The 27,039-nt window shown below is 39.8% G+C and overlaps 1 protein-coding gene across 1 annotated transcript in view; it reads left to right on the top strand.

Annotated features, from left to right (window-relative positions):
• OTOF (otoferlin) overlaps nucleotides 1-27,039 on the top strand; it is a 214,156-nt gene that overhangs the window by 98,279 nt on the left and 88,838 nt on the right. The window contains exon 5 of the mRNA XM_058164751.1: nucleotides 5,155-5,336. Within this exon, the coding sequence (XP_058020734.1) occupies nucleotides 5,155-5,336 (182 nt within the window). The remainder of the gene's footprint in view (nucleotides 1-5,154; nucleotides 5,337-27,039) is intronic.

Raw genomic sequence — 27,039 nt, 5'->3', positions numbered from 1 at the left:
TTTTGACCTACATGCGCGGGTCTCTGCCATGCATGTATGGGGGGGGTGGGCTTGCAGGGAGACCGCACAGGTGCAGGGGTGTGCGGGGCGACGACCGTGCATGCATGGGGGCATGCGTGGGGCTGCGCATTGATGCCCAGAAGGCGTGCGGTGGGGGTGTGCACATGCACAGGGGGCGGGGGGGCATACTAGTCTTGTTCCAGCACTTAATAATCCTCTTGGCGGCCCTGCAGAAAGCAACTAAGAGATAATGATCCCAAATCACCCATTAAAATGCTGCTTGCTCCATTGACAGTAAAACATCTGAATGAGAAATATATGGCAACAATGAACCTCTATTTAGATTAACCCATCTGCAATAGGCCGGCTGACATCAGTGACAATCATCAGTGCAAAGCAGAGACGAAGACCAATTTGGCTTCCATTCAGAAGTGCTGCCATCACTAGGTCAATTTAAATTTAAAATAATCACACATCACACTTCAACGGATTGGTTACAGTATGATTTATTTTTATTAAAAAAAACCACTTCAAATCCAAGAAAAAAAACCTTGGACACTTACTGTGTATGCATAAATAAGAGCCGTGGTGGCACAGTGGTTAGAACACAGTACTGCAGGTTACTTCCGCTGACTGCTGGCTGCCTGCAATTTGCCAGTTCGAATCTCACCAGGCTCAAGGTTGACTCAGCCTTCCAACTTTCCAAGGTTGGTAAAATGAGGACCCAGATTGTTGGGGGCAATCGGCTGACTCTGTAAATCACTTAGAGAGGGCTATAAAGCACTGTGAAGTGATATATAAGCCTAATTGCTATTGCTATTGCTAAATACTTAGAGAATTTAAACAGAAAAATATAGTTTAAAACATTCAAATTCAGTTTTTCTCTCCAGAAGGTCAATTACATAGATAAAAGTAATATATTAATGAGGCCAAAACGGAATGAAATATTCCTTAATTGGAGGATTCTTTCTTAAATGCTATGCCAGTGTTTTAGATCCTCAGAAGTTCTCCGCATTTTAAAATCCAAATACACACACACACATACGCACTCTAATATATACATACCTATACCTATCATCATCATCATAATTCTAGCCTTTGCCTATCCACTGCAGGATAAAGGCCTCTTCTGCATGTTTACAACCAATATGGTCTTGAGCTTTCCTTTGCCAGTTGGACTCTCAATACTTGCTGATTGAGGTTGTATTGACATGTTGAAGGAATAGACTATAATCTGCCATGATACACTATACCTATATAGGTAGTCCTCGACTTACAACCACAATTGAGCCCTGTATTTCTGTTGTTAAGTGAGACATTCGTTATGTGAGTTTAGCCCCATTTTATAACATTTCTTGTCAGGGTTGTTAAGTGAATCACTGCAGTTGTTAAGTTAGTAACCCGGTTGTTAAGTGAATCTGATTTCCCCATTGACTTTGCTTGTCAGAAGGTCGCAGAAGGTGATTACATGATCCCGGGACATAGCAACCATCATAACTATGAACCAGTTGCCAAACATCTTAATTTTGATCACGTGACCATGGGGATACTGCAAAAGTTGTAACTCTGAAAAACGGTCATTGGTCATTTCCTTCAGTGTCATTGTAACTTTGAACAGCCACTAAATGAACTGTTTGTAAATCGAGGACTACCTCTACCTGTCTCTGTGTGTGTATGTTTGTGTGTGTGTGTGGCATCCATCGGCATTGTGTGTGTGTGTGTGTGTGTGTGTGTGTGTGTGTGTGTGTGTTTCCCAGTGTTTTCTGTTACTAAATAGTAAATGTGGCAGCTGATCACCGGAATTGTATTCACTTCTCAGTCAGCATGAGTTTATAAGTCCAGATGCTTGCAAGAAAATCATGCTGCGGTTTGGAGCCTTGAGCTTTTTCCACTAAGTATCCACATGAGGAGGGAAAATTCTCTATATTTTGACATTTATTGAGATGATTCAGCTGCTGCATTCCATGTTTGAGCCACATAAATGCTGAGCTTTATCAAACTGTTCCCTATAGCGGTGCAGCAAGTGCTGATGACTCTATAGCCAAAGAGGAAGACTGCATAACAAAAGGGAGGGTGTTGTCATGCTTAGGAAGGCCAACCTTAAAGAAACATGCCGTGAGGCTTGAGCCAACCCAATAGGCATAAAATGTTGCCCTTGGCCATTTTAATTTTTCTCAGCCTTGGCAATTTTAAGATATCCGGACTTCAGTTCCCAGAATACCCTTGAAAAACACAATCTCAACCATTCCACTCAGTCATCTAGCAAAGAAAGACTCCTGGCCATTTGTTTTGCCAAGCATATACTTTACTGAAGATTAAATGGTTACCAAAGTAGTACAAGCTGAATCAGAGTTTTCCCCATGCAAACAACACAAAGGAAAGTTCCCTCCCCCTCCTCCATTATCTGCATATATCTAATCACATGCTTGTATAAGAGTTGTGGTGGCGCAGTGGTTAGAACGCAGTACTGCAGGCTATTTCTGCTGCCTGCCGGCTGCCTGCAATTTGGCAGTTCGAATCTCACCAGGCTCAAAGTTGACTCAGCCTTCCATCCTTCCAAGGTAGGTAAAATGAGGACCCAGATTGTTGAGGGCAAAAGGCTGACTCTGTAAACTGCTTAGAGGGCTGTGAAGCACTGTGAAGCGGTATATAAGTCTAAGTGCTATTGCTATTGTATGTTGCTCAGGAAAAAGGTGCTCGGTTCCCAGCTATGCATATCGCTAATGACCTTGGCTGGCTGGAGCTTCTCGATGGCTCACCTGGGCTTCCATTCCCCTTTCTTTATACTCCACTCCCCCTGTGCTAATGTCTGATGTCAGCTTGTGAAGCTTGGATAAGTGAGATGCCGCCATGACACAGTACATATGTATCAAGATACATTTTAGTGTTCTGTTGTAGGTCTCTAGCTATTCCTAATTGGGTCAAAATTTGCCTTGCAGTTCTCACTTTTGTTCAGAGAAGAATCCTCTGTTTTTCTCCTTTATTCTCAAAGATGTCTAACGATTTTTTTTTTAACTTTCCCTTGCTTGCGTTTAGTGAGAGAAATTGACAGAGGTTAGGAGTTATTGTTTTCTCTTACTCATCTTCCCATCGGTTTCTAGTCCTCTTAATTGGCCACATTTACCACTCTGAAAAAGTTCAGTGGGAGCAATTCCTTTGGGATTACTTTTTTTTAATGTAGTTTTAATGGCAGCCAAAGAGCTGGAGATTCCTGGAGAAATGCTTTATAAATGGTAAGAAAAAGTATCACTTGGCCAATTTGCAGGTAGAGTTGTGCAAAAACACCATCCATGAGACTTTTGCGAAAATATATCTACCCACTGAAAGAAACGTTAAAAATGAAATTCATTTCATCAGAAGAAAAGAGAACAGGTTAGAAAAATATGCAGGAGCGTTTTCCTGCTTGGCAATATTTACTTACAAAAGAAAAATTCTCTGGCAACCAACCTATAGCTATCCTGAGAGCTTTTTCTTTCCTCTCAGTGTTTTCGGTTGCTTTTTAAAAAGTTCAGGCCAATGTTTTAGATTGTCTTACGCAGAGGCCACACAAGGTCATCAATTCCATTGTTTGTATTAGATTGCCTTCAGTTTATTCTGCACATTAGATCTATGTTTAACAGCTATGTGAACTCTTCAATAACCATACTAATCAGTGGTAGGATTCAAGTAATTTAACAACCGGTTCTCTGCCCTAATGATTTCTTCCAACAACCAGTTTGCCAAACTATTCAGAAAGTTAACAACCGGTTCTCCCGAAGTGGTGCGAACTGGCTGAATCCCACCACTGATACTAATCTTCAAGCTGAAAATCAGTCCCTAAGTATCTTGTTATTGTCCTTATCTCCATTATAATTACGGGTTCATTTTCTTTATTCTAGATAATAGGGAAGAAATCACATAACAACTGATTGTGTGTGTGTGTGTGTGTGTGTTTGTGTGTGTGCCTGTGTGTGTCTCAAACCTATACAGGTAGACCTCAACTTACGACCACTATTGAGCCCAAAATTCATGTTGCTAAGTAAGATTGTTAAATGAATTCTGCCCCGTTTTATGAACTTTCTTACCATAGCTGTTAAATCAACCACTCTTCAGTAACACAGTTGTAAGTGAATCTTACATTGTAAATTAAATTGTAAAGTGAATCTGGATTCCCCATTGACTCGCCTTTGTCAGAAGGTTGCAAAAGGTGATCACATGACTTGGGGACACTGAAAGCATTATAAATATGAGCCAGTTGCCAAGTGTCCAAATTTTGATTATGTGACCAGGCGATGCTGCCACAACTGTAAGTGTGAAAAACAAGTCATAGGTCACTTTCTTCAGTGCCATTGTAGCTTCAAATCATCACTAAAAGAAAGGTTGCAAGTTGAGGGCTATCTGTATGCTGCTGCAGTCATATAAGTGACATATGCAATCCAATACAAATGCAGCAAATGCAGAATCCAAACAATTGATCAGTAACTCCCCAAATAACATGGGGAACCTCTGCTTGTCAAGGAAAATACCCACTTAGTAATACTTGCTGCGTTTCAGTCCATGACGCTCTGCAGAGCAGTGATGTTTTATCTGCTTTTTTGGAATACCACGGGGATGGGACCAAAGATGGTATTCAGCCAATTCAGACTGGTTCGCTCAAATCGATAGCGGAAATCGCCCACCCATCCACCTGCCCCAGGGGTGAAATCCAACAGGTTCTGACAGGTTCTGGAAAACCGGTAATGGAAATTTTGAGCAGTTTGGAGAATTGGCAAATACCACCTCTGGCTGGCCCCAGAGTGGGGAGGGAATGGGGATTTTGCAGTATCCTTCCCCTGGAGTGGGGTGGGAATGGAGATTTTGTAGTATCCTTTCCCTGCCACGCCTACCAAGCCACGACCACCACACCACACCACACCATGCCTGCCAAGCCACGACCACAGAACCGGTAGTAAAAAAAATTGGATTTCACCACTGCACCCATCCCAGTTCTATGCCATCCTATTTAGGCACGTTTTTGAGGCTGGGCACACGTGTGGACAGGGTGCGTGCAGTCACATTTGTGAACCGGTAGGGTAAGTAAGTAAATACCACCCCTGGATGGGACCATCCTTGCCCCTGGGAAAATATGTTTGTAAAGGACGAGATTCATAACTGTGTGATTTGTTTTTCTTTCAGACCAGTGTTTCCATTGAGATTCGGTACCAGGCCATGGATGGCAGCATTGGGGCTTGGAATGATGATGAATTCTTGGAGAGTCCCAGGGTCCATCCACATGGTGATCCCTATGAAACTGATGTCCTGCTTCCCAGCCACAGGCAGTCAAGCAAGACTGGCACTGCAGAGAAAGCCTTCCGGAGGTAAGGCTTCCACGATGGCACAATGGCTAGAGTGCAGTACTGTAGGCTACTTCTGCTGCCTGCCGGCTGCCTGCAATTTGACAGATTGAATCCCACCAGGCTGAAGGTTGACTCAGCCTTCCACCCTTCCGAGATGGGTAAAGTGAGGACCCAAATTGTTGGGGGCAATAGGCTGACTCTTAGAGAGGGCTGTAATGCATTATAAAGTGGTCTATAAGTCTAAGTTGTAGCTATTGCTAATGTCCAACCTACAATAGAAATGCTCTTGTGGAGTCCTGGGTGTTCTCTGAGCTCAGTACTTGTTCTCTGAGCTTCAAGCTGAGCTTGAAGACATTTTGTTACCCAGTTGGGTAATGAAATGTCTGCAAGCAAACAACCAAACTCAGAGAAAACCCAGGACTCCACAGTACAACCCTGAGCTACAGATATTCTGTTCCGTTGAAAAATGCACATCCCAGAACTGTATCCTATATCTGCTAATCCTGCCAATGGATTTACTAACTTACCTGATTTCAGTTTGTCTGTTGAATTCAAGGTCAGACTATCTGCTTCCCAAAACTGAATCACTGGGGATATAGGATGAAAATATAATGCTTCAGCATAGACTCTCCTGCATCTGAACAGCTTAGATGTTGATGTTCCTGGTTTTGGTCTCAGGAAAATAATTGATCTTGGTATCTTACGAGTACTGATGTCAGCAACAGGTTCCCTCTCCACAACCTCCTGCAGATCAAGGCTAGTCTGAGCAAGGCTCAACTAATTGGTACTATTTAGCAAGAGACGTGGTGGCTCAGTGGCTAAGATGCTGAGCTTGTCGATCAAAAGGTTGGCAGTTCAGCGGTTTGAATCCCTAGTGCCGCGTAACAGGGTGAGTTCCCATTACTTGTCCCAGCTTCTGCCCACCTAACAGTTCGAAAGCACATAAAAAATGCAAGTAGAAAAATAGGGACCACCTTTAGTGGGAAGATAACAGCGTTCCATTCACCTTTGGCGTTTAGTCATGCCAGCCACATGACCATGGAGAGGTTATCGGACAGTGCTGGCTTTCGGCTTTGAAACGGAGATAAGCACCGCCTCCTAGAGTCAGGAACGACTAGCATATACAGTATGTGCAAGGGGAACCTTTCTTCTTTTAAATAAGCAAGCAAGCAGTATAATAATACATTTACTTGTTCCCCCCCTTAATGTATAGATCCCACCTTAATGACTTTCTAGAAACATTTAAATGATTGCGCTTTCTTCATTTCCCTGGAATAGGATGGCTGATTTATTTTTTGTAATACCAATATAGACTTCCAGTAGGTTATCAGGAATTTTTTACATATACGCTTCCCCCCCACCCTTACCTTTTTATTGTAAATTGCCTAAACTGAATAAATCAAAGTTGAATAGAAATTGAATTTATTTATTTATTTATTTATTAATCGTATTTATATACCGCCCTATCTCCCGAAGGACTCAGGGCGGTTCACAGGCATTTAAAAACATATAAATATAAATACAGAATAAAAACAATTAAGAAACTTATTTGAAAGCCCGTTAATTAAAATATACAAATAAAACCCAATTAAAACCCATGAATTTAAAACCTAGCTCAGTCCTGCACAATTAAATAAATATGTTTTAAGCCCGCGGCGGAAGGTCCGAAGGTCCGGAAGCTGGCGGAGTCCGGGGGGAAGTTCGTTCCAAAGGGTGGGAGCCCCCACAGAGAAGGCCCTTGCCGTGGGCGTCGCCAGACGACATTGCCTTGCTGACGGCACCCTGAGGAGACCCTCTCTGTGAGAGCGCACGGGTCGGTGAGAGGTATTCGGTAGCAGTAGGCGGTCCCGTAAGTAACCCGGCCCAATGCCATGGAGCGCTTTAAAGGTGGTCACCAAGACCTTGAAGCGCACCGGAAGGCCACAGGTAGCCAGTGCAGTCTGCGCAGGATGGGTGTTATCACGGGAGCCACGAGGCTCCATCTATCACCAGCGCAGCGCATTCTGGACTAACTGCAGCCTCGGATGCCCTTCAAGGGAGCCCCATGTGAGAGCATTGCAGTAATCCAGGCGAGGCGTCACGAGTGCGTGGTGACCGTGCATAGGGCATCCCGGTCCAGAAAGGCGCAACTGGCGTACCAGGCGAACCTGGTAGAACGCTCTCCTGGAGCGGCCGTCAAATGGTCTTCTAGAGACAGCCGTTCATCCAGGAGGGCGCCTAAGTTGCGGACCCTTTCCATCGGGGCCAATGACTCGCCACCGATGGTCAGCCGCGGATTAAGCTGACTGTACCGGGATGCGGCATCCACAACCACTCTGTCTTGGCGGGATTGAGCTTGAGCCTGTTTCTCCCCATCCAGACCCGTCGGCCTCCAGACACGGGACAGCACTTGATAACCGTTGGGGTGGTCCGGTGTAGAAAAAGCTACAGCTGGGTGTCATCCGCATACAGCTGATACTTCACGAAACCACTGATGATCTCACCCAGCGGCTTCATGTAGATGTTAAACAGGAGGCGAGAGAATCGACCCCTGCGGCACCCACAAGTGAGGCGCCTCGGGTCGACCTCTGCCCCCTGTCAACACCGACTGCGACGGTCGGAGAGATAGGAGGAGAACCACCGATAAACGGTGCCTCCCACTCCCAATCCCTCCAACCGGCGCAGCAGGATACCATGGTCGATGGTATCGAAAGCCGCTGAGAGGTCTAATAGGACCAGGGCAGAGGAGCAACCCCTATCCCTGGCCCTCCAGAGATCATCCACCATTGTCATTCAGGCAAATTAATTGATCTTATACCCCAAATTTTTTAGATTTTTTAGATTTTTTAAATTTTTTAAATTTAAAATTTTAAATTTTTAATCCTTTGTAATTTTATATGGGGTATTTTAGGTTAGGTCAATCTGACGGTTTTAATTCGGCCACTATTGAATAGGTATTTTAAATTGATATTTTAACTTTGTATACTTGCTGTTTTTATCTTTGGCTGTACACCGCCCTGAGTCCTTCGGGAGAAGGGCGGTATAAAAATTTAAATAAATAAATAAATAAATAAATAAATAAATAAATAAATAAATAAATAAATAAATAAATAAATTGGATATATACTTATTCAAACACTCCCATTTTTTTTCCTGATGAGTCATTCTTGAGTATATAGTCACATGCCATCTACAGTCCTTAAATGAATAAGAACTGTAGATGGCATGTCATTATATATTCAGGAATGACCCTTCATAGAAAAAAATGGGACTGTTTTGCTAGTCAAAACTCATGAGCCAGTGGTGTACAGGAAGTCCTTGTTTAACGAGTGCCTCATTTGGTGGTCTATAAATTTAATAAAGATCTGATTGATGAGTGCCTTGTTTAGTGACAGTTTGTAGTTACAAGATGATGAAAAAACAACTTTACAACCAATCCTGGTATTTACAACCTTTGTGGTTCTATAAAGCAAAGGAAAGTTGAAGTAAGAACATAAGTACAGCTTTGATTTCACTTAGTGACCACTTCGCTAAACAACTGAATTGGTGGTCCAAATTGTGGTCACTAAATGAGTTCTACCTACAGTATAGATTATTTGGTCTCTACATGGTGATGCTGCCAATGCTATTTCTGTATTAATTACTTAATTGTTTCCACTCTAGCAATTCCCCTTTTTAACTGGTTTCTCTCTTCTTTTGATATAAGTCTCTCACATATTCCTTTATGGAAGGTGCAGGAACAAATAGCAGCAAAGCTTGGTGAAATTCATGGTGGTGGAAGGCAGTAATGTTAGTTCCTTTATAGCAATATCTTTTATTCACCTATTGAAGCTATGACTAGTATTTCTTCCCGGAAATCTAGAAAACATGAGAAAGTTTCCAGAGAAACTTCTAGTGTAATCTTTGTGTCTTAGAGCATCTAACCTAAATAGTGGCCAAAATTGTGGAAACCTTTTGGGAAAAGTGTATTTTTGAGGTTTGATAAAACCGCTATTTTTTGGGAGTTTCAAGATAATCATATTCCACTTCTGGGAATAGTCCAAACCTTAATGCAATTGAAAATCTATGGAGCCGACTAAAGAAACTTGTTAGTCAGAAGCGACCTAGCAATAAAACCTAGTTAATAGAAACAATCATTCAATCTTGGTTTCATATTATAACAGCTGCAGAACTAAAAAATTTGGTTCACTCCATGGGAAGACATTGTCAGGCCATAATTCATGCTAAAGGTTACCCAACTAAGTATTAACTGATATGATAATTTTTGTATATCTCGTTTTTTCTATGTGTTTCACTTTTCTTCTTTATACTGTAACTGCTATTCTAATAGCAAATCCTTCATAAAGGTTATTGCATTACATTCTTGATTAAATTATCTTTCCATTGATATATAATTTTATGGTACTACTCCAAAAAAAAAAGGGGTGTTATCAGCTATTTTTAAAAAATATACTTTTCCCAAAAGGTTTCCACAATTTTGGCCACTACTGTAGATGTTGGAACTGCATTCATGGAAGAGGCCTAAAATTTGAGCTTTAACATCATTGACTTTTGGTCTGACCCTTTTGCAGTTTCTCCAGGACATCTGTGGCCAGTATATTTCAATCTGTTCCAAATTCAAGTTCAGCCCAGGCTGAACTATCTTAGCTGCTTATCCATTCTGTGCACTTTTGGCTTATAGCCATGCTATACTGGAAATTGTCTTCAGATAATGCTGGCTTCGTCGATCAAGAATCAGAAATGAACTATGTGCCCTAGAGTTGGGCATAACTAATAGGGAAGCCTGGTATATCCGTCGCCAGTTTTCAATTCTTTTGGGTGTATTTTGTCCATCTGTTTTGCAAATAAGAGCACCTTACATAGTACAACATAGTACAGCATAGTACAGCATAGTACAACATAGTACATAGTACATAGTACATAGTACATAGTACATAGTACATAGTACATAGTACATAGTACATAGTACATAGTACATAGTACATAGTACATAGTACATAGTACATAGTACATAGTACAGCAAGGATTTCTCTTGGGCCAGGCAAAACATAGAAAAAGCCAATTTGTTATATGAAATGGCTTTGAACTGTCTAATAGGAGCTGTAGATCAACTACCCAGATCAATATGTAACCGTTTTGTTGCTGGGCAGAAACACGATGCTTAGTGTTAACAAGCATCACTGTGTGTGTGTTGACAGCCTCATTTAGGAAACTCAAATATATGTTTGATTCCTTCCAAACCCTGACCGAAAAACAAAAAACTAGGAGTAGTTATTCAGAAGAAAGGGCAGCATTCATCAGGTCAAACTTTGCTAAGCTAAGAGAAACTACAGAGTAACTGAGCAATTTTAAATGCAAGAGAAGGCATATGATAAATAGCTCAGTATTGTGCTTGGAAACAGTGCTTGGAAACCATTTCTCAGAATGATCTGTCAGATAACGGGCATCAATATGAATTTGCTCTGTCTATGGCTGTTTTGTAGTTATTGTGGGTGACATTTACCACGTGCCAGTAGACTACCAATTTTGAGCTTTTCATTAGCTGCCAAGAAATAATGGGTCAGGCAGCATAAGAAATCAGGAGTTGTTCCTTAGATACCGTCAGAAGTAACAAGCCCAGGGAGAAGAATAATCAAATATGTGGTTTTAGGGCCCCCCCAACTCATTTGGTAGAAAATACTTCTTATTTCTTTGTTATAGTAATACTTTTTTTTTGGTTACTATTTATTTTAAAAAGCCTTTTGATTGCAGAGAAATGAGGTTTTATGAAATTATAAAGCATTTCACTATTAGAAATGGTAGAAATTGAGTTGACCTTGTGCAGGTGTCCCCAACCCCTGGGCTGCGGCCACTGCTGAGCTGTGGCCTATTTGCAAGCACGCCGTGTGAGCTGTGGTCCAGCGTGCATTCGCTGTGTAGCTCCACTTACTCAGGTTGAGCTGTGCAGGCGTGCACATGCACGCCAGCCTGCCAGTTGCGCAAATCGAACTGCACACGGTCGTCCATGCCAGCCCATCACTCATGTGGTCCAGTTCTCCTCTGCCCCCCCCCACACCCCTCTGCTGGGCCACCAAGTCATAAAGCTGTGGACTGCTGACATAGTGGTTAACTTGGCTAGTAAAAACATAAAACATCCAAAGGAAATTTCAGGATTGGACAGTCTTGTCTTTTTTCAGATTAAAAAGAATGAGTTTATTAGTTTTTTTAAAAAAATAATAATGTTCTAAACTCCAAAATGTAAGATAATTTTTTTAAGGCCAGCTTGAACATCATAACATTTCTAACAAAATCTGAAAAACGTTTTTTAGGAAAATGAAGGGAAAGAGTCTACTAATGTAATTTTGTTTGTTTTTCAAAAAATGACCATCTAGTAAGAATTTCAACTTTTGAACTTTCATAACTTCTCTCACACCTTTTGTTCTTGCAGTTTCTGAATCTATGAAACAAAATACCCAGAACTACCTCCACACCATTAATACAAGCCTGCATCATGAAAAGCTCTGTTGTTTTAGACAATAAATGAAACAATTAGCTAGCCATCCTCCATATAATCTCCTAATTTTCAAACCTATGCATTTCTTGACAAACCAACATTGAAAGATTTCCTCCTCATCCCCTCACCCCCAGGGTGCGTGCACACACACACTTTTTTTTTTCATTCTTTATCCATTGAGTGAAAATATATTTGTCAATTCTGGCTAGCTTCATTAAAGGTTTCTACAGAAGTTATCTACTGGTTGTGCAGCTAGAGTGAATCTATAATGAATTAGTTTTGAAGCTGATGCCCTCTAGCGTCCATGTGGCATACAACAAGGGACCGATCTGATTAGGAAAGAGCTGTAACTTGCATTCCTGTAAGAAAAGTAACAACAAGATAAAATCACTGAATAGGAAAGTCTCAAGCATCTCATTCATCTGTGTAAGTGTATATGTGGGTGTACAAATGCGTACAATAACACACAGTGTAACATACTGTATTCTGCGGTATGAACTGGAAATGCATCTGAGTGCTGATGAGACATTAATTATAGTTTGTTCAGAGGGGACACTCAATGTATCAGTGATACATCATTAACTTACATTATGCCTTCTCACCCTTCACCCATTCATGGGGAATTTGCCCAGACATGCTATTTATCTATCCAATTCATTTATCATTCATCCTAGAATTGCTGTTCCTGCTCTCAACAACAATCCTTGGTGCCTAAAAAACCGCATAATATACAAACAGTTCTTGTATTCTTGACCCTCATTATTCTAGGCAAGAAGATGATGAATTGTATTACCATAGTGATGATGAACTGCTGGGTGAGGGAGATACCATCAGCCAAGGGTCTTTGAATGCCAGGTATGAAGCTCAGCTATGCCTGGGAGTGACTCAAGTGTGGGGTGTTGTGCTGAAGAAAGATTTCTTAGAGGCAAAGTGTCCCCCCCACCACAAGAAAACTCCAGTAATCTTATATCATTTGCAATTGCCTTAAATATTAATTTAAGTCATTCTCTGGGTTTTTATTCTGCAAACCTACAGTAGCCAGGGAATTCTCATAAATTCCCTTGCTGGTTGAAAGAATCCCAACTTACTTTGTTCTGTATTGTATTTTTATTGCTTATTATATTGTGAGATGCTCAAGAGTTACTTTGGAGTGGGGCAACACCTGAACTGAAATTAATTAATTGAGGGGCCTCTGTGGCTCAGACTGGTAAAACAGTCTGTTATTAACACAGCTGCCTGCAAATACCGCAGGTTCTAGTCCCACCAGGCCCAAGGTTGACTCAGCCTTCCATCCTTTATAAGGTAGGTAAAATGAGGACCCAGATTGTTGGGGGCAATAAGTTGACTTTGTATATAATATACAAATAGGATGAAGACTATTGCTAACATAGTGTGAGCCGCCCTGAGTCTTCGGAGAAGGGCGGGATATAAATACAAATTTTAAAAAAAATCAATCTCAGAAACAGAAAAAAAAAAGACACTTGTAGTTTTCTTTCCTGAATGGCTTATTTATGAGAACAGGGCATAATTGCAGAAATTTCTGGTGTGCTTTTGCTGAACTCTATGTAAACCTTCCCAAAGAGCATGCACGATGCAATATGATGTCATGGTAAGTAGATGTAGAGAAATTTAATCTGAATTCCCAGCAGGAAGGGATTGCATTCCAGGGGAGCAAAAAGCAAAGAGGTTTAGGGAGTTCGGGGGAAAAAGAGCAGCTCCTCTTTAGAAATTCTGAAAGTATATGTTGAAATAGTGTAAGTATTTCCTTGAAATAGTGTAAGTAATTCTTTGGCAAGATTTCTGTCTATGTGGGAGGAACAATATAGGAAACTCCTTAGATTAGAAGAACCTCAGTGTGTCTTTTCTTGTTTTTTTGAGCCTGACAGTAGGTGAGGCTTGCTCTGGTACCTCTTGATGATACAGATTAGGTAGGTAACTAGTAGGTAGTAATCCACTAAGAGAGAATGGTAGCAGATTTTATGTTGGTCAATCAAGGAGCACTAAGTTTTGGTTGGGGTGAATTACATGCAAACCAGAAAAATATTCATGAAAGAAGTGAACTATTCAGTTTGGGTCCAAGCTCAAGAGAAGTTCTACCAGAAACATAACAGTAAGCCTAAGGCCGTGATGGCGAACCTAAGACACGCGTGCCACAGTTGGCATACAGCGCCCTCTCTGTAAGCACGTGAGCTGTCGCTCCAGTTCAGCTCTGCCACACAGGCGCGCATTCCTCCCACCGGCCAGCTGGTCATTGGATCTCTGCCATGCATGTATGGTGAGCATGGTGTGTGCGTGGGGCCGCATGTGCATGCGTGGGGTGGGGTATATGTGGAGGTCATGTGTGCATGCATGGGGGCGGGGCACATGTGGGGGGACATGTGCAGGGGCCAAACACACATTGCATTTTGGGGGTTCAGGCATGCGTCCAAGCATTCGCGCACGCACATGCGTGCTTTGGGCACTCATTCCGGAAAAGGTTAGCCATCACTGGCTTAAGGGCAGGAAAGCCTAAACTGGGAAATCAGAGGGACACTCAATGTATCAGTGATACATCATTAACTTACATTATGCCTTCTCACCCTTCACCCATTCATGGGGAATTTGCCCAGACATGCTATTTATCTATCCCATTCATTTATCATTCATCCTAGAATTGCTGTTCCTGCTCTCAACAACAATCCTTGGTGCCTAAAAAAACCGCATAATATACAAACAGTTCTTGTATTCTTGACCCTCATTATATTCTAGGCAAGAAGATGATGAATTGTATTACCATAGTGATGATGAACTGCTGGGTGAGGGAGATACCATCAGCCAAGGGTCTTTGAATGCCAGGTATGAAGCTCAGCTATGCCTGGGAGTGACTCAAGTATGGGGTGTTGTGCTGAAGAAAGATTTCTTAGAGGCAAAGTGTCCCCCCCCACAAGAAAACTCCAGTAATCTTATATCATTTGCAATTGCCTTAAATATTAATTTAAGTCATTCTCTGGGTTTTTATTCTGCAAACCTACAGTAGCCAGGGAATTCTCATAAATTCCCTTGCTGGTTGAAAGAATCCCAACTTACTTTGTTCTGTATTGTATTTTTATTGCTTATTATATTGTGAGATGCTCAAGAGTTACTTTGGAGTAACACCTGAACTGAAATTAATTAATTAAGGGGCCTCTGTGGCTCAGACTGGTAAAACAGTCTGTTATTAACACAGCTGCCTGCAATTACCGCAGGTTCTAGTCCCACCAGGCCCAAGGTTGACTCAGCCTTCCATCCTTTATAAGGTAGGTAAAATGAGGACCCAGATTGTTGGGGGCAATAAGTTGACTTTGTATATAATATACAAATAGGATGAAGACTATTGCTAACATAGTGTGAGCCGCCCTGAGTCTTCGGAGAAGGGCGGGATATAAATACAAATTTTAAAAAAAATCAATCTCAGAAACAGAAAAAAAAAGACACTTGTAGTTTTCTTTCCTGAATGGCTTATTTATGAGAACAGGGCATAATTGCAGAAATTTCTGGTGTGCTTTTGCTGAACTCTATGTAAACCTTCCCAAAGAGCATGCATGATGCAATATGATGTCATGGTAAGTAGATGTAGAGAAATTTAATCTGAATTCCCAGCAGGAAGGGATTGCATTCCAAGGGAGCAAAAAGCAAAGAGGTTTAGGGAGTTCGGGGAAAAAAGAGCAGCTCCTCTTTAGAAATTCTGAAAGTATATGTTGAAATAGTGTAAGTATTTCCTTGAAATAGTGTAAGTAATTCTTTGGCAAGATTTCTGTCTATGTGGGAGGAACAATATAGGAAACTCCTTAGATTAGAAGAACCTCTTCTAATCTTTTCTTGTTTTTTTTGAGCCTGACAGTAGGTGAGGCTTGCTCTGGTACCTCTTGATGATACAGATTAGGTAGGTAACTAGTAGGTAGTAATCCACTAAGAGAGAATGGTAGCAGATTTTATGTTGGTCAATCAAGGAGCACTAAGTTTTGGTTGGGGTGAATTACATGCAAACCAGAAAAATATTCATGAAAGAAGTGAACTATTCAGTTTGGGTCCAAGCTCAAGAGAAGTTCTACCAGAAACATAACAGTAAGCCTAAGGCCGTGATGGCGAACCTAAGACACGTGTGCCACAGTTGGCATACAGCGCCCTCTCTGTAAGCACGTGAGCTGTCGCTCCAGTTCAGCTCTGCCACACAGGCGCGCATTCCTCCCACCGGCCAGCTGGTCATTGGATCTCTGCCATGCATGTATGGTGAGCATGGTGTGTGCGTGGGGCCGCATGTGCATGCGTGGGGTGGGGTATATGTGGAGGTCATGTGTGCATGCATGGGGGCGGGGCACATGTGGGGGGACATGTGCAGGGGCCAAACACACATTGCATTTTGGGGGTTCAGGCATGCGTCCAAGCATTCGCGCACGCACATGCGTGCTTTGGGCACTCATTCCGGAAAAGGTTAGCCATCACTGGCTTAAGGGCAGGAAAGCCTAAACTGGGAAATCAGAGAGGGGACTCAATTCATTCATCGGAGATAACACAGGAAATAAACTTACAGAAGCTAAACAAAAATATAAAGAAAAACACTATTTATGTCCCTTCCAAACAAAACGCTACATTCCCAGCTTTGGTTTAACCTTTTGCAGATGATGTTTATTTGTTTCTGGAGTCAAGGCAAATGTCTGCATACAATTCTGATTTAAGAACAGACAACCTCACCCTTAGGGTCTCTTTCTCATCATTCTCCCACAATGAAACTGTTGTTTGTGTACTTAGAGAGGTGGTCCAGAAAGGGCAGACTGAACCAACTTCTATTCCCCTTGTGGATGGCTGCAGACAAAGTTCCTTGAAACTATGTAAATTCTTAAGGATCCCCCCTTCCATCCCATCCCATTCTTTCTCAACAAATAAACAAGGCTAAAAAGAATTCTGATAGGGTTCTGTTTTTTTAAATGGAAGTTGGCTATCTTAAGGTCAGGGATGGAATGAATAGAAGGGAAACAACAAGAGAGCGAAATAGCACACATGCCAGGCTTCACTCAAAGGCGGATGGATTCAATGCTTCCTAGCTACGAGAATTGTTTTAGAATTCATCTGTGTTCCAAATGGGAACCGGGTACATGACAGGCATGCGCTGCAGAATGACTTTATTCCCATAATGTACTTAACAAGGTCCATTTCAATCTGGTGGCTTCACTTGTGCAACTTCTGACCAGCGAAGTCAAGTGCAGTGATTCACGTAACAACCTTATCAAAAAAAAAGTCATAAAATCTCATGCAACTCAACCTTGCTGAAATCCTGCTCCTTCTCTCCCTCCCAGGGATGAAAGCCAGCAGGTTCTGACAGGTTCTGAAGAACCGGCATCGGAAATTTTGAGTAGTTCAGAGAACGGGCAAAAACAGGCTGGCTCCAGAGTAGGGTGGGAATGGAGACATTGCAGTATCCTTCCCCTGTCATGCCCTACCAAGCCACACCACACCCACCAAGCCATGCCCACAGAACCAGTAGTAAAAAAAATTGAATTTCCCCACTGCTCCCTCCCCATCTTTTTTATTGTAATTTGTACTTTTATTTGTATCAGAAATATTTATTTTTATGTTTTTATTACTTTTAATGTAAACCACCCCGAATCGCCTTGAGGTTGGGGGGGGGCAATCAAATCAAATCAGTAAATAGCAGTCATAAGTCAAGGACTTTCTTTTATTTGGGTTTTTAGGACCTTTTTCTAGATAAAAATCCTCTGATAATAGATTGCAGTACAAGAATCCCCCCTCCCCGCTCCAAAACCTCAGAACAAAACAAGAAACACCATCCCATAAATTCAGAATAACATCAGAATAACATAACATAAGTAATAATTGAAAGGTAAATGGGTAGCAGATAACATATATAATTATAGCTTAGCTAAAAGTTTAAAGAAATCTCAAATCCACCAGCATCACAGACTCATCAAGAAAAATCAGAGTAAGTCGGTCTTTATTAGGGTGGGAACCATATATGACCAAGTCCCATATTAAGTTAGATTGTCTTGGACTGAGCTTGTTTAACTTGTTTACTGAGATTGGTTACTGGAGTTCACATAAGACATTAAACAACAAATAAGTGAGATTTGCACCACATTCAGAGCCACAAAAATCTAACAAATTAACTTCTTATTTTTAAGTACATTGTGTGAACGCATCTTCTTATTCTTTAATTGATCTGATAATTGTGTTAATCGTGTTTGCAGCTTCACAAGACAAAACCCAACAAAATAACCTGGGCTGAACTGGCACCCACAAGAAGCTTTCTGTATGCAAAGAATGGGTGAAAAAATGCTTGCTTTCAAACAACTAAGCTTAGGTCTACACAATAATTGTCATTAGATTGGTACTCTGCTATTTTCTCCAAGGAATCCTAGTGGCAATATATTTCTTGGGCTAAATTATTTCATAAATGTGAAAAATTATTATTCAGAGGAATCCTCCCCCATCCTGAGTGCCTCCTGCCTATGGAAAAATAACATATCAAGGGAAGGATTTTATCATGGAACTTAAAAATCCGTTCAAATCTTCCAATTACTTTCTATTCATGTTTAGTGTACAAAATGATTTTTCTGTTGTGCACTATTCAGACAACATCCATTACAAAATTCTTCTCCCTACTTGCTTAGCCCTATTTTGCCACTGGAATCAGGCCAGTGACAAATGATGTTCCTAGTATTTTAAGGCAGGACAAGTTAAGAAAAGCTACTGATGGATTCCCCCAGCTTCATTTCTCCTTCTGTCTCCTTCTGTCATGGCCTGTAGATGAGACCAAAGCAACCTCATTAGGATACAGCATACAGAAATTGTTATTGGATCGTGGTCATGATCATGGCTATGATGTGAGTAGGGAAACATGAGAATCAGCCCTTGGTGAATGGTGTAAACTCATCCCTTTTGACTTAACTATTGTTCCAGAGACTGTGTGAACCCATATCATAATTCAGTAATCAAGTTGAACAGATTGCATGAATGCAGCTAAAATACGGTGGGCCTTTTACATGGGTAATGGCAGCATGTTGGTGTGATGATCCATCTGTCTCAGTGTGGCTCTTTTTCATATGTAAGCAATTAAATATTTTCTCTTTTTAACCAAATGAGCAATTTGTTTTAATTGCATGTATTCTGTATTCATGTCTATAAATGGAATAGCCTGGATGAAGATGCCGAACATTGTGAAGGGTAAATATGATGTGTGCAGCAATGCATGAAATTTGAAAAAAGACAACTAGTTACGTTTTCTTGACTGTTTATGAAGCAGCTCTCTTTAGCAGAAGTTCAGCACTGTACATTTTTCTAATCTTTATCTTATTGAAAGAACACCATCAGAAATAAAACAAACAAATCTGTTTTACAGATAATCATAAAATGCAAAATAAACATTGGGCTGCATTCTGCATAACCTCTTGTCTCTTCTCCTATTCCTGTTTTTGAGATAAGATATAGTTTCCATCACTACCATCCACCTATAACCTTATTTTAATATGTTTCTCTTTTAAAGTTGTTCAAGCTGATAGTCATTAGTGTCTTAATTATGGAGCTTATGAAGAATAACTTCCTTTTTCATCAGTTCAAAAATATCACACCATTTGGCAATTTTGAGTGATCCCTGGTAATTTTATGATGAAAGGATATCTACCAGACAGGACTAGGGAAAATGAGCCCAAGTTCCAGTAAGAAGAAAATGAATGAACTCTATTTGTGAGAGCTATTTTGTAGAGAAAATTATTGAAATTTAGAATTCCAACATTTACTGGTTTGGGGAGAGGGTTATAATATGAATAATATATTTAATATATTTTATATTGAAACCTAGCTGGAATTAGACACTATGAAGAATCTTTGAATGTGTGTTTCCCTGTCTATAAATGCCATCATCTCAGACCTGAATTTTCAGCTTGTTAAAATATTGTGGTTCTGTAGTTTATAATAAAGAATGAAGAAATAATAAAGAAATTTAATAAATATCCATTCACATTTTAATAGGCCTATAAAACCATTTGTGACTTTACAGGGAGGACTATATTTTAGTTACTAATAAAGGTTATCTTTCAGTGGCCCAAACCATCCATTATCTTCTTTGATGATATACCTTGGTAGAACTTTATATTTAAAACTAAAGAAAAAATGAACCTCTTCCTGAGAACAGGCACAGGTTATCCATAAACCCCAAAGGAGGTTAGAATTTGCTGAACTTTCCTTCGATTAATCTTCTTTCAGTAGAAAGCTGGGTTGTCATGGGCACAGTTGTGCAGGCAAATCCCCTAACAGCCTGTGTGTTCAAATTGGCCTCCTTGTATTTAAGCCTGTTTGACATGGGGCTAGGCTTGCAACGGGGCCAACCCAGCGTGTCTTATATATTAATATTTCAAGATAAACTTTGCTGCCTAACCGCCAATATTCCTTTCTTTACTTATCATGTCTGGCCTCTTTTATGTTTTAGGATAGTAAAATGTTTAGGACAATAAAATGTCAGCAGCAGGACATGATACCTGATCTATGTTTATTTTTAAAAATTAATAGGTAGGATGTAGCTCTGGAGCATAAAACAATCTGGCCCAATTGAATTATTCATGTTTTCTTTCCTTGGGCAAGTTTATAATGCAGCCATCACTTGGTATACATTTGGTGCTTGCCAATCTCTTATCTTCTGAAGCTCTGTCCATGGTGCTGAATTTAATCAAAGATACCCCATAGAAGGCAAACTAGAGGATAAGCAGAAGACACACAAAATAGTCCTTGGCTTAAAAGGTTTCCTTTTCCAAGGCTTGGGAAAGACAACAACATACTTTTGTTGCTGTTATTGCATGGCTTCTGTGTTCAATATGGCTGCTGTCAGTTTAATACCAATTTTAATATATTTTCTTTTTTCTGTACTTCTATTTGTGTGTGCATGGCGTTTATACTGTGAATCGGTTTGATAAAAATAAAATTATTTGTGAAAATCTGCCTATATTATCACAGAAACAATCATGAATGATGAAGTTAGCTTATTTCACTCCCACCAATTGCCTAGTTAAAATCACCTTGCAACAGAAAAAGACAGGAATCTGCCATCTTTCTCCTATAATTCAAAATAAAGATCAAACAAAACAGAGCACATAAAGTGACCTGCATAGTCTCTCCTCCAATTGATTATTCATGACCCTCTCAGAACTATCTCTGGAAGACATGCTTGTTTATTTTTTGTAATTCAGGGTGCAATTAATCAATGAAGAGGATTCTGAGCATTTTTAAAATCAATTTACTTTGTTTTCATGCATTGGCAAAAGATTGAAGAACCTCACATTGTCCTTCTAGACTAAATCTACTTGTAATAAGCCTTGTAGGAATAATGAGAAAATGAATGGGAAGGGGAGGGTTAATCCTTCCTTCCTAGTGATTTACATATTTTTATACCACATCCCATAGCACATAGCAAAGATTTTCACTTTCACTAATTAGGACCTGAAAGACAAAATTTGAATGGGAGAAAACATTCAGGGAAAAGAAATTTGCCAAGGATAATCAAGAATTTGCCAGGGATAGTAATAGTAGAAAGAAAGAGTTAAAGACGTCTCCCATCCATTGATTCTCTCCTATACAGCCTCTCATATCTCAGCAATTATTGATTTGGGAGGTAACTGACTGGCTACCAAGACAATGTTTTGGTCTGTCCTTTTGTTCTTTTCATTGGCTTTTTAAACTGCTTAAGCTACCAGAAGTAATGAGAAAAATTATGCACAGGTACAATTATTTATTCTAAAGGTGACAAACATCCTCCTTACTCTTTTAAATTCTGTTGTCTGCTGGAGTTGCATAATTAAGTTAAGATAATAAAAACATCAATTCAAATCATTACCTTAGGTTGTTATAACTGATCTGGATCAGTTTTCATAAAATTGAATGTATTTTCAGCTGTGATAATTATACCATCCAAGTAATAATCTGTGTTTATGGAGTTTTCTAGAAGTGCCCATCAGGAAGGGCATTCTTCCAGTGGAAGGTTCTAAGTGGCCATGAAAAGCTCTTTTCCTGATATTTGTTTTTCTCATCAACTTGAGCTGAATTTGTGGATATTTCTGTAGGCTTTCTATGATCATGGAAGTTGGTCCACCATGTTCCCAAATGAATCTTGACTGAATTGTAGAGAACCCCATTTGGATAAATAAGTTATAGGAAGCAAAAGCATTTGTCCATTTTGCATGCAAAATGCTCTCATGACTATTGTTGCCAATTTCATTTATCCTAATTGGGTGTTTTTTTCTCTCTCTCCTTTTCTTCTGTGCCCTATTCCAGCAAACTGTCAGGATTCCAGAAAAAGAACCATAATGGGTACAAATCTGTAGCCAGGTATATTAAGAATCAGTACGATGTTTTGAAAAGGGGTTTTATTCATGCCAGTCTCAATTCCAGAATTGATCAAAAAGTTTGGGATTATTCCTGTGTTCCTAAAACTACAGCTGAGATTAGAGTTTTTCTGAACATATCAATACAGTAATAATTAGAAAATTATAAGTAACTCCATATGGGTAACCATGCAAGAGCAACAAAAGGCTGTGATTCTGAAAAGTTTCTTATGTGTACAGAAAGTGATTATTTACACTTCAAGATCTTATTTTAGAGGCCAGCTTTAGAGCTTTTGAGGATTGCCACCTGGGTCCTGTCCATCAGGCAAGAGGTTGACTGGAATACCACCCCCCACCCAGCCCTTAGTTTACACTGCTGAGTGTTCCTGTTATAAAACTTATGCAGGAAGATGTACTCTTGAATCCTCAAGGAATTGGTTCCTGGTAGGTAGAATATAGCTTATTGCAATAGCCTGTTAACTCTCTCGACTTTGGTATTTTCCCCCGGCTTTCTTCTCTTGTGCAACAGGGATGACCACAAAAACTCCAGGTACATGTTGGCCCTTCAACTGCAATTCCTTTCCTTTTTTTTTAGTGTGTGCATTCTCTCTCTGTGTGTGTCTGTGCATGTGTGTGTGTGTGTGTGTGTGTGTGTGTGTGTGTGTGTGTGTGTGTGTGTGTGCTGCTCCTCTGCTCCTCCTTTAATGAGATCTAAAATCAAGCAGGCTTTGGAGACCTTTGGAGATCTTCCTGTTTTCCTTCCAAGTGAAAGTTATATTGAGGTCTACTTTGATTCTCAGGGGTAAACTGGAATATATTTGAAGGACTCCATTGATGGTATATAAATATGATTAAATAAATAAATAAATAAATAAAATGGCTATTTGAATTTCAGTTATATTATGAATTTCTGACTATCTTAAGGTCAGCAAGAGCCATTTCTCTGCTCTTTTTAAAACCTTGGATGTCTGAAAGCAGAAGACAATTTGTTTTGCATGATTTGCACGACAGATAGAGCTGAAACAAGCTATGGATAGGGCTGGAGCCAAAGTGGCTTGGGACCCCTTCTTTCTATGACATCCCAATTTTCTATCCTTTTTTTCCCCCATTCTCGTGTACTTTCTGAGACCCAAGGTTCCAAGGAAGGAGAGAAATAGCTCTTGTCAAAGGCCTGAGCTAATGTCTTGTAAAGGATGTTGAAAACAGATGGCCGTAGAATTGTAATTGGATGTTCCAGATTAAATGTTTCTAATCCTAACCTTAACCTTAAGAAACTTTTTGATTTTGAAGTCAAATTTAAATAATTCTCCATGGGTTTTGTTTTTGGGGTTTGTTTTTTTTAAGTAATACCTCTCACATGTTTGTATTTCTCTTTCTATCTGCTATGTGTGCATTTGCTGTGGTTTTCCAAGAAAAATGTTTTTGCCTAGTAATAGAAGTAAGTAATAGAAGGAACTTTCAAAAGTTTCATATAGAAAGTTATTTTTTCTTGTTGCATTCAAGCAAATAGTTTCTTAATCACTTGATTGTTTCTGAATCGTATTTGTACTTTCAGAGATAAAATTAAAGGAAAAGAGAAAAAGCATCACCATTTGCCATTCAGGTAGCTTAATACTTTCTATTCTTTTCCTCTAATAATTCTCAGCTTAAATACCTCATCCTCAGCTACAATGCTTTAGTTTCATAGTGATCTCCATAGACCGAGGATTTCGTTTTTCAGGCTAATTAATGTCAGTGAGTGCTTTGATAGAAGAAAAGCCAAACTTTTCAAATCAACCACGTCAGGACATATGGACTGTACATATGGACTGAGACCAGTGGTGGGATTCAGCCAGGTCGCACCACTTCGGGAGAACCGATTGTTAACTTTGCCGGTTGGCAAACTGGTTGTTGGAAGAAATCATTAGGGCAGAGAACCGCTTGTTAAATTATTTAAATCCCACCACTGACTGAGACCAATTAGCAAATGTATTATTGGCTTCTGGGCTTTGCAGTTAGCTCAAGGCCCATCCCTATTTGGGATGCTTTGTTTACTATGGACAACGTGAAGGTTTTGTTAATGCTCAGCAAGGTGATGGTGATAGTTGTGGTGGTGGTGTACATCTTGAGTTGGGTTGTGCAAAATGTTTTTCATTTGAAACATTTCAAGTCTCAAGGTGATCCTTTTCAAATTTGAAACAGATTGTACTGATTTTAGTGGAAGTGTTCTGACTCTGGTCCCACCATTCTAGATGTATTCTGGGTTTATCACAGCTCTGTTGTGAGTTCAAAACAAATCCTTGGCACACTGTCAGTAGAGTTGGTAGTTTTTAAAAGTTTGGTTGTGTTTAAGATTACAATTGGGTGACAATTTTAGAGATACTCAGAAAACACCATAACCAATCGATGACAGAATGCATGTCCGTGTCTCTAATGTTGAACACCCTTGTTTACAGTTCCTGACCAATATTTGAATAACTGATTACTCTGGCATAGTTAATATTGTTACTAAATTCTTAGAACCTCCATAGGATTTGTAGTCTCCCAGTTTGTGGGTCAGTGAGCTTTCCCCCAAATTTTCAAAACGTTGTTCTCTGCAGCTCCATTTGATGAATAATGAGCTGCCTCAATTTTTCTTTGCCAATTCTCTAAAGTAGATTCTATACTTGGACAAAATAAAAAGCAATGCATACTTTGTGTGTTATACTCATCAAATTCAAAAAAATCATAATTTTAAAACAAAAGGAACAGAAGCTTCAAAGGGAGCCCACTGTAGAAGTTATCATGTGGTTAGAATCCCTCTCCAGAATTCATTATTATGCCTTCTAGACCAGAATTCATCTTTCCTTATCGTTTTTGGTATGGAGGCTTCTGTGCTTTGTAATATCACAGATTACTCAAGCAAGGTCCTATGGGTTCAATTAGATTTACAGTATTTCTAGGGAAGTAGATTAAAAACAGAAACTGCAACTTGTCGTATCATTTTCAGGAGCGTAGCAAGAAAATGTATATTGCCATTATCACCACAGCATAACTCTCTGGAGAGAGGACTAGGGTTTTAAGAGCTGAGCTGCAGAAATACACATGGTCAAAAACTGGAACCAATGAAACACTCCCTAATCCTATGTCTTTCCCATGATCTACAGCCATCAGGATTTTCATAATTCATATCCTGTAGGCTTAGATAAGATTTTGGGGTTACAATATATAATCATTCTTTCCACTCAACTTTACCTCCTTTACTTATTGAAAGAATAATGTGTACATTCCTGAAGAAAGAAAAATGGGATTTAAATGTATAAAGCTTGTGGCTGTTCTATTGATATTATCTTATAAATATCTGCTAGTTTTTTAATTAACTTTTTATTTAAATTTTGGCTTTTTGCTTCTTGCCTGGCTCTGCGCACCCATTTCAGCAAGACGAAGGACAAAAAGTAGGTTTCTTTGTCGTAATCTCTGCCTCTCTTTCATCTAAACTCTGTTCTGCAGCTTCTTCTGTCATTAGTTAATGGTCAGAAATGGGAACAGCATCTTGAAATAGAATTCTGTTACCTTCATAACTATCAGCAAAGAAGGGGGTTCAATAATGAGGCCATATTTTTAAGAACAAAGAAGCAGAACCTAGGTGTAAGGCTGGTATATGTCCAGTATGCTTCATTTCATTTATTCTTTTTTTATTAATCAAATTTATATAGCCGCCGATCTCACCAAAGGCAACAAATTCTTGGCAGTGAACAAAAATCAATAAGAACAATAAATAAAAACAAAAAATGTGTGATATAAAAAACCCTTATTAATAAATAACATAAAAGCAAAAATACAAATGTCAGGAGAAGGAGGATAAAAATGCCCACCTCAACAATGGAGCCATTAGACCATGTCCCTGTTCACCTGGGAGCTCCAGCTCTGACAACATAGCTAAGTCACGAGGGCTTTTTAGAATACCAATACCATGTTTCATTGGATAATAAACTTTCATATTTATAAGGCACAATAAAAAGACAAGGCAAAGCATATAGGTGTTCTTGGTTGGACACAATGGATGTGTGAGCTCTGGATCAAAATTATTCAAATGTGATTGAGTCTGCTAACTGTCCAAGTCACAAAAAGTACCACTTTGTTTTCCAAATCCTCTGAAATGCTGATGTTTGCTTTAATTTGTTCCCATTCTCAAAATTATCTTTATCTGATTCTCTATTCAACTTATCAATTACTCCTAGTTGTCTATCTGCCTGCCTACATTTCTACCCATCTACTTACCTAATTTATATGTGGGCACATTTCATAACAAATGGATACTGGGGATTTTTTTTCCAACTTTGCACAATACAATAGCAGTTTCCACTGATGGACTGATTGAATACTTGATCCCTCCAAATGCCTTTCTATTCCAAGTAAAATCACACTAGATCAAATGACTCTTTTTCTAAAATTTGACCTAGATGGTCAAGATAGGACAATGTGATTATAGCAATAACATAGCACCTAGACTTATATACTGTCCCATAGTACTTTACAACACTCTCTGAGCATTTGACTAATGTCAGCATATTGTCCACAACAATCTGGGTTCTCATTTTACTAACCTTGGAAGGATGTAAGGCTGAGTCAAGCTTGAGCCAGTCAGGAACAAACTCCAGGCTTTTGGCAGAATTCGCCTGCAATACTGCAATTCTAACTATTGCGCCACTAGGGCTCCTTTTTGACCAGTCCTTTCTACAACTTGGCAAGAGATGAAAAACGTAACTCTTTCCCAAGCATTTTTCCCAGAGAAAACCCCCAAGGGAGGGTCCCTCTGTGTCTTTAAGTTTAATATGGTAGACTACAGTTGGTAAACATTTTCCATTCCCAAGGTCACCATAAGGCAAGCGTTCTACATCCAAAGAAGGTTCAAGATCAAATATTTTTCCATTGTTCATTCTAACTGGCA

This window comes from Ahaetulla prasina, chromosome 1, assembly GCF_028640845.1.
Source record: "Ahaetulla prasina isolate Xishuangbanna chromosome 1, ASM2864084v1, whole genome shotgun sequence".
Taxonomy (NCBI): Eukaryota; Metazoa; Chordata; class Lepidosauria; order Squamata; family Colubridae; genus Ahaetulla; species Ahaetulla prasina.
Note: the sequence above shows the minus strand (reverse complement) of the source record. Positions and strands in the feature narration are given on the sequence as shown.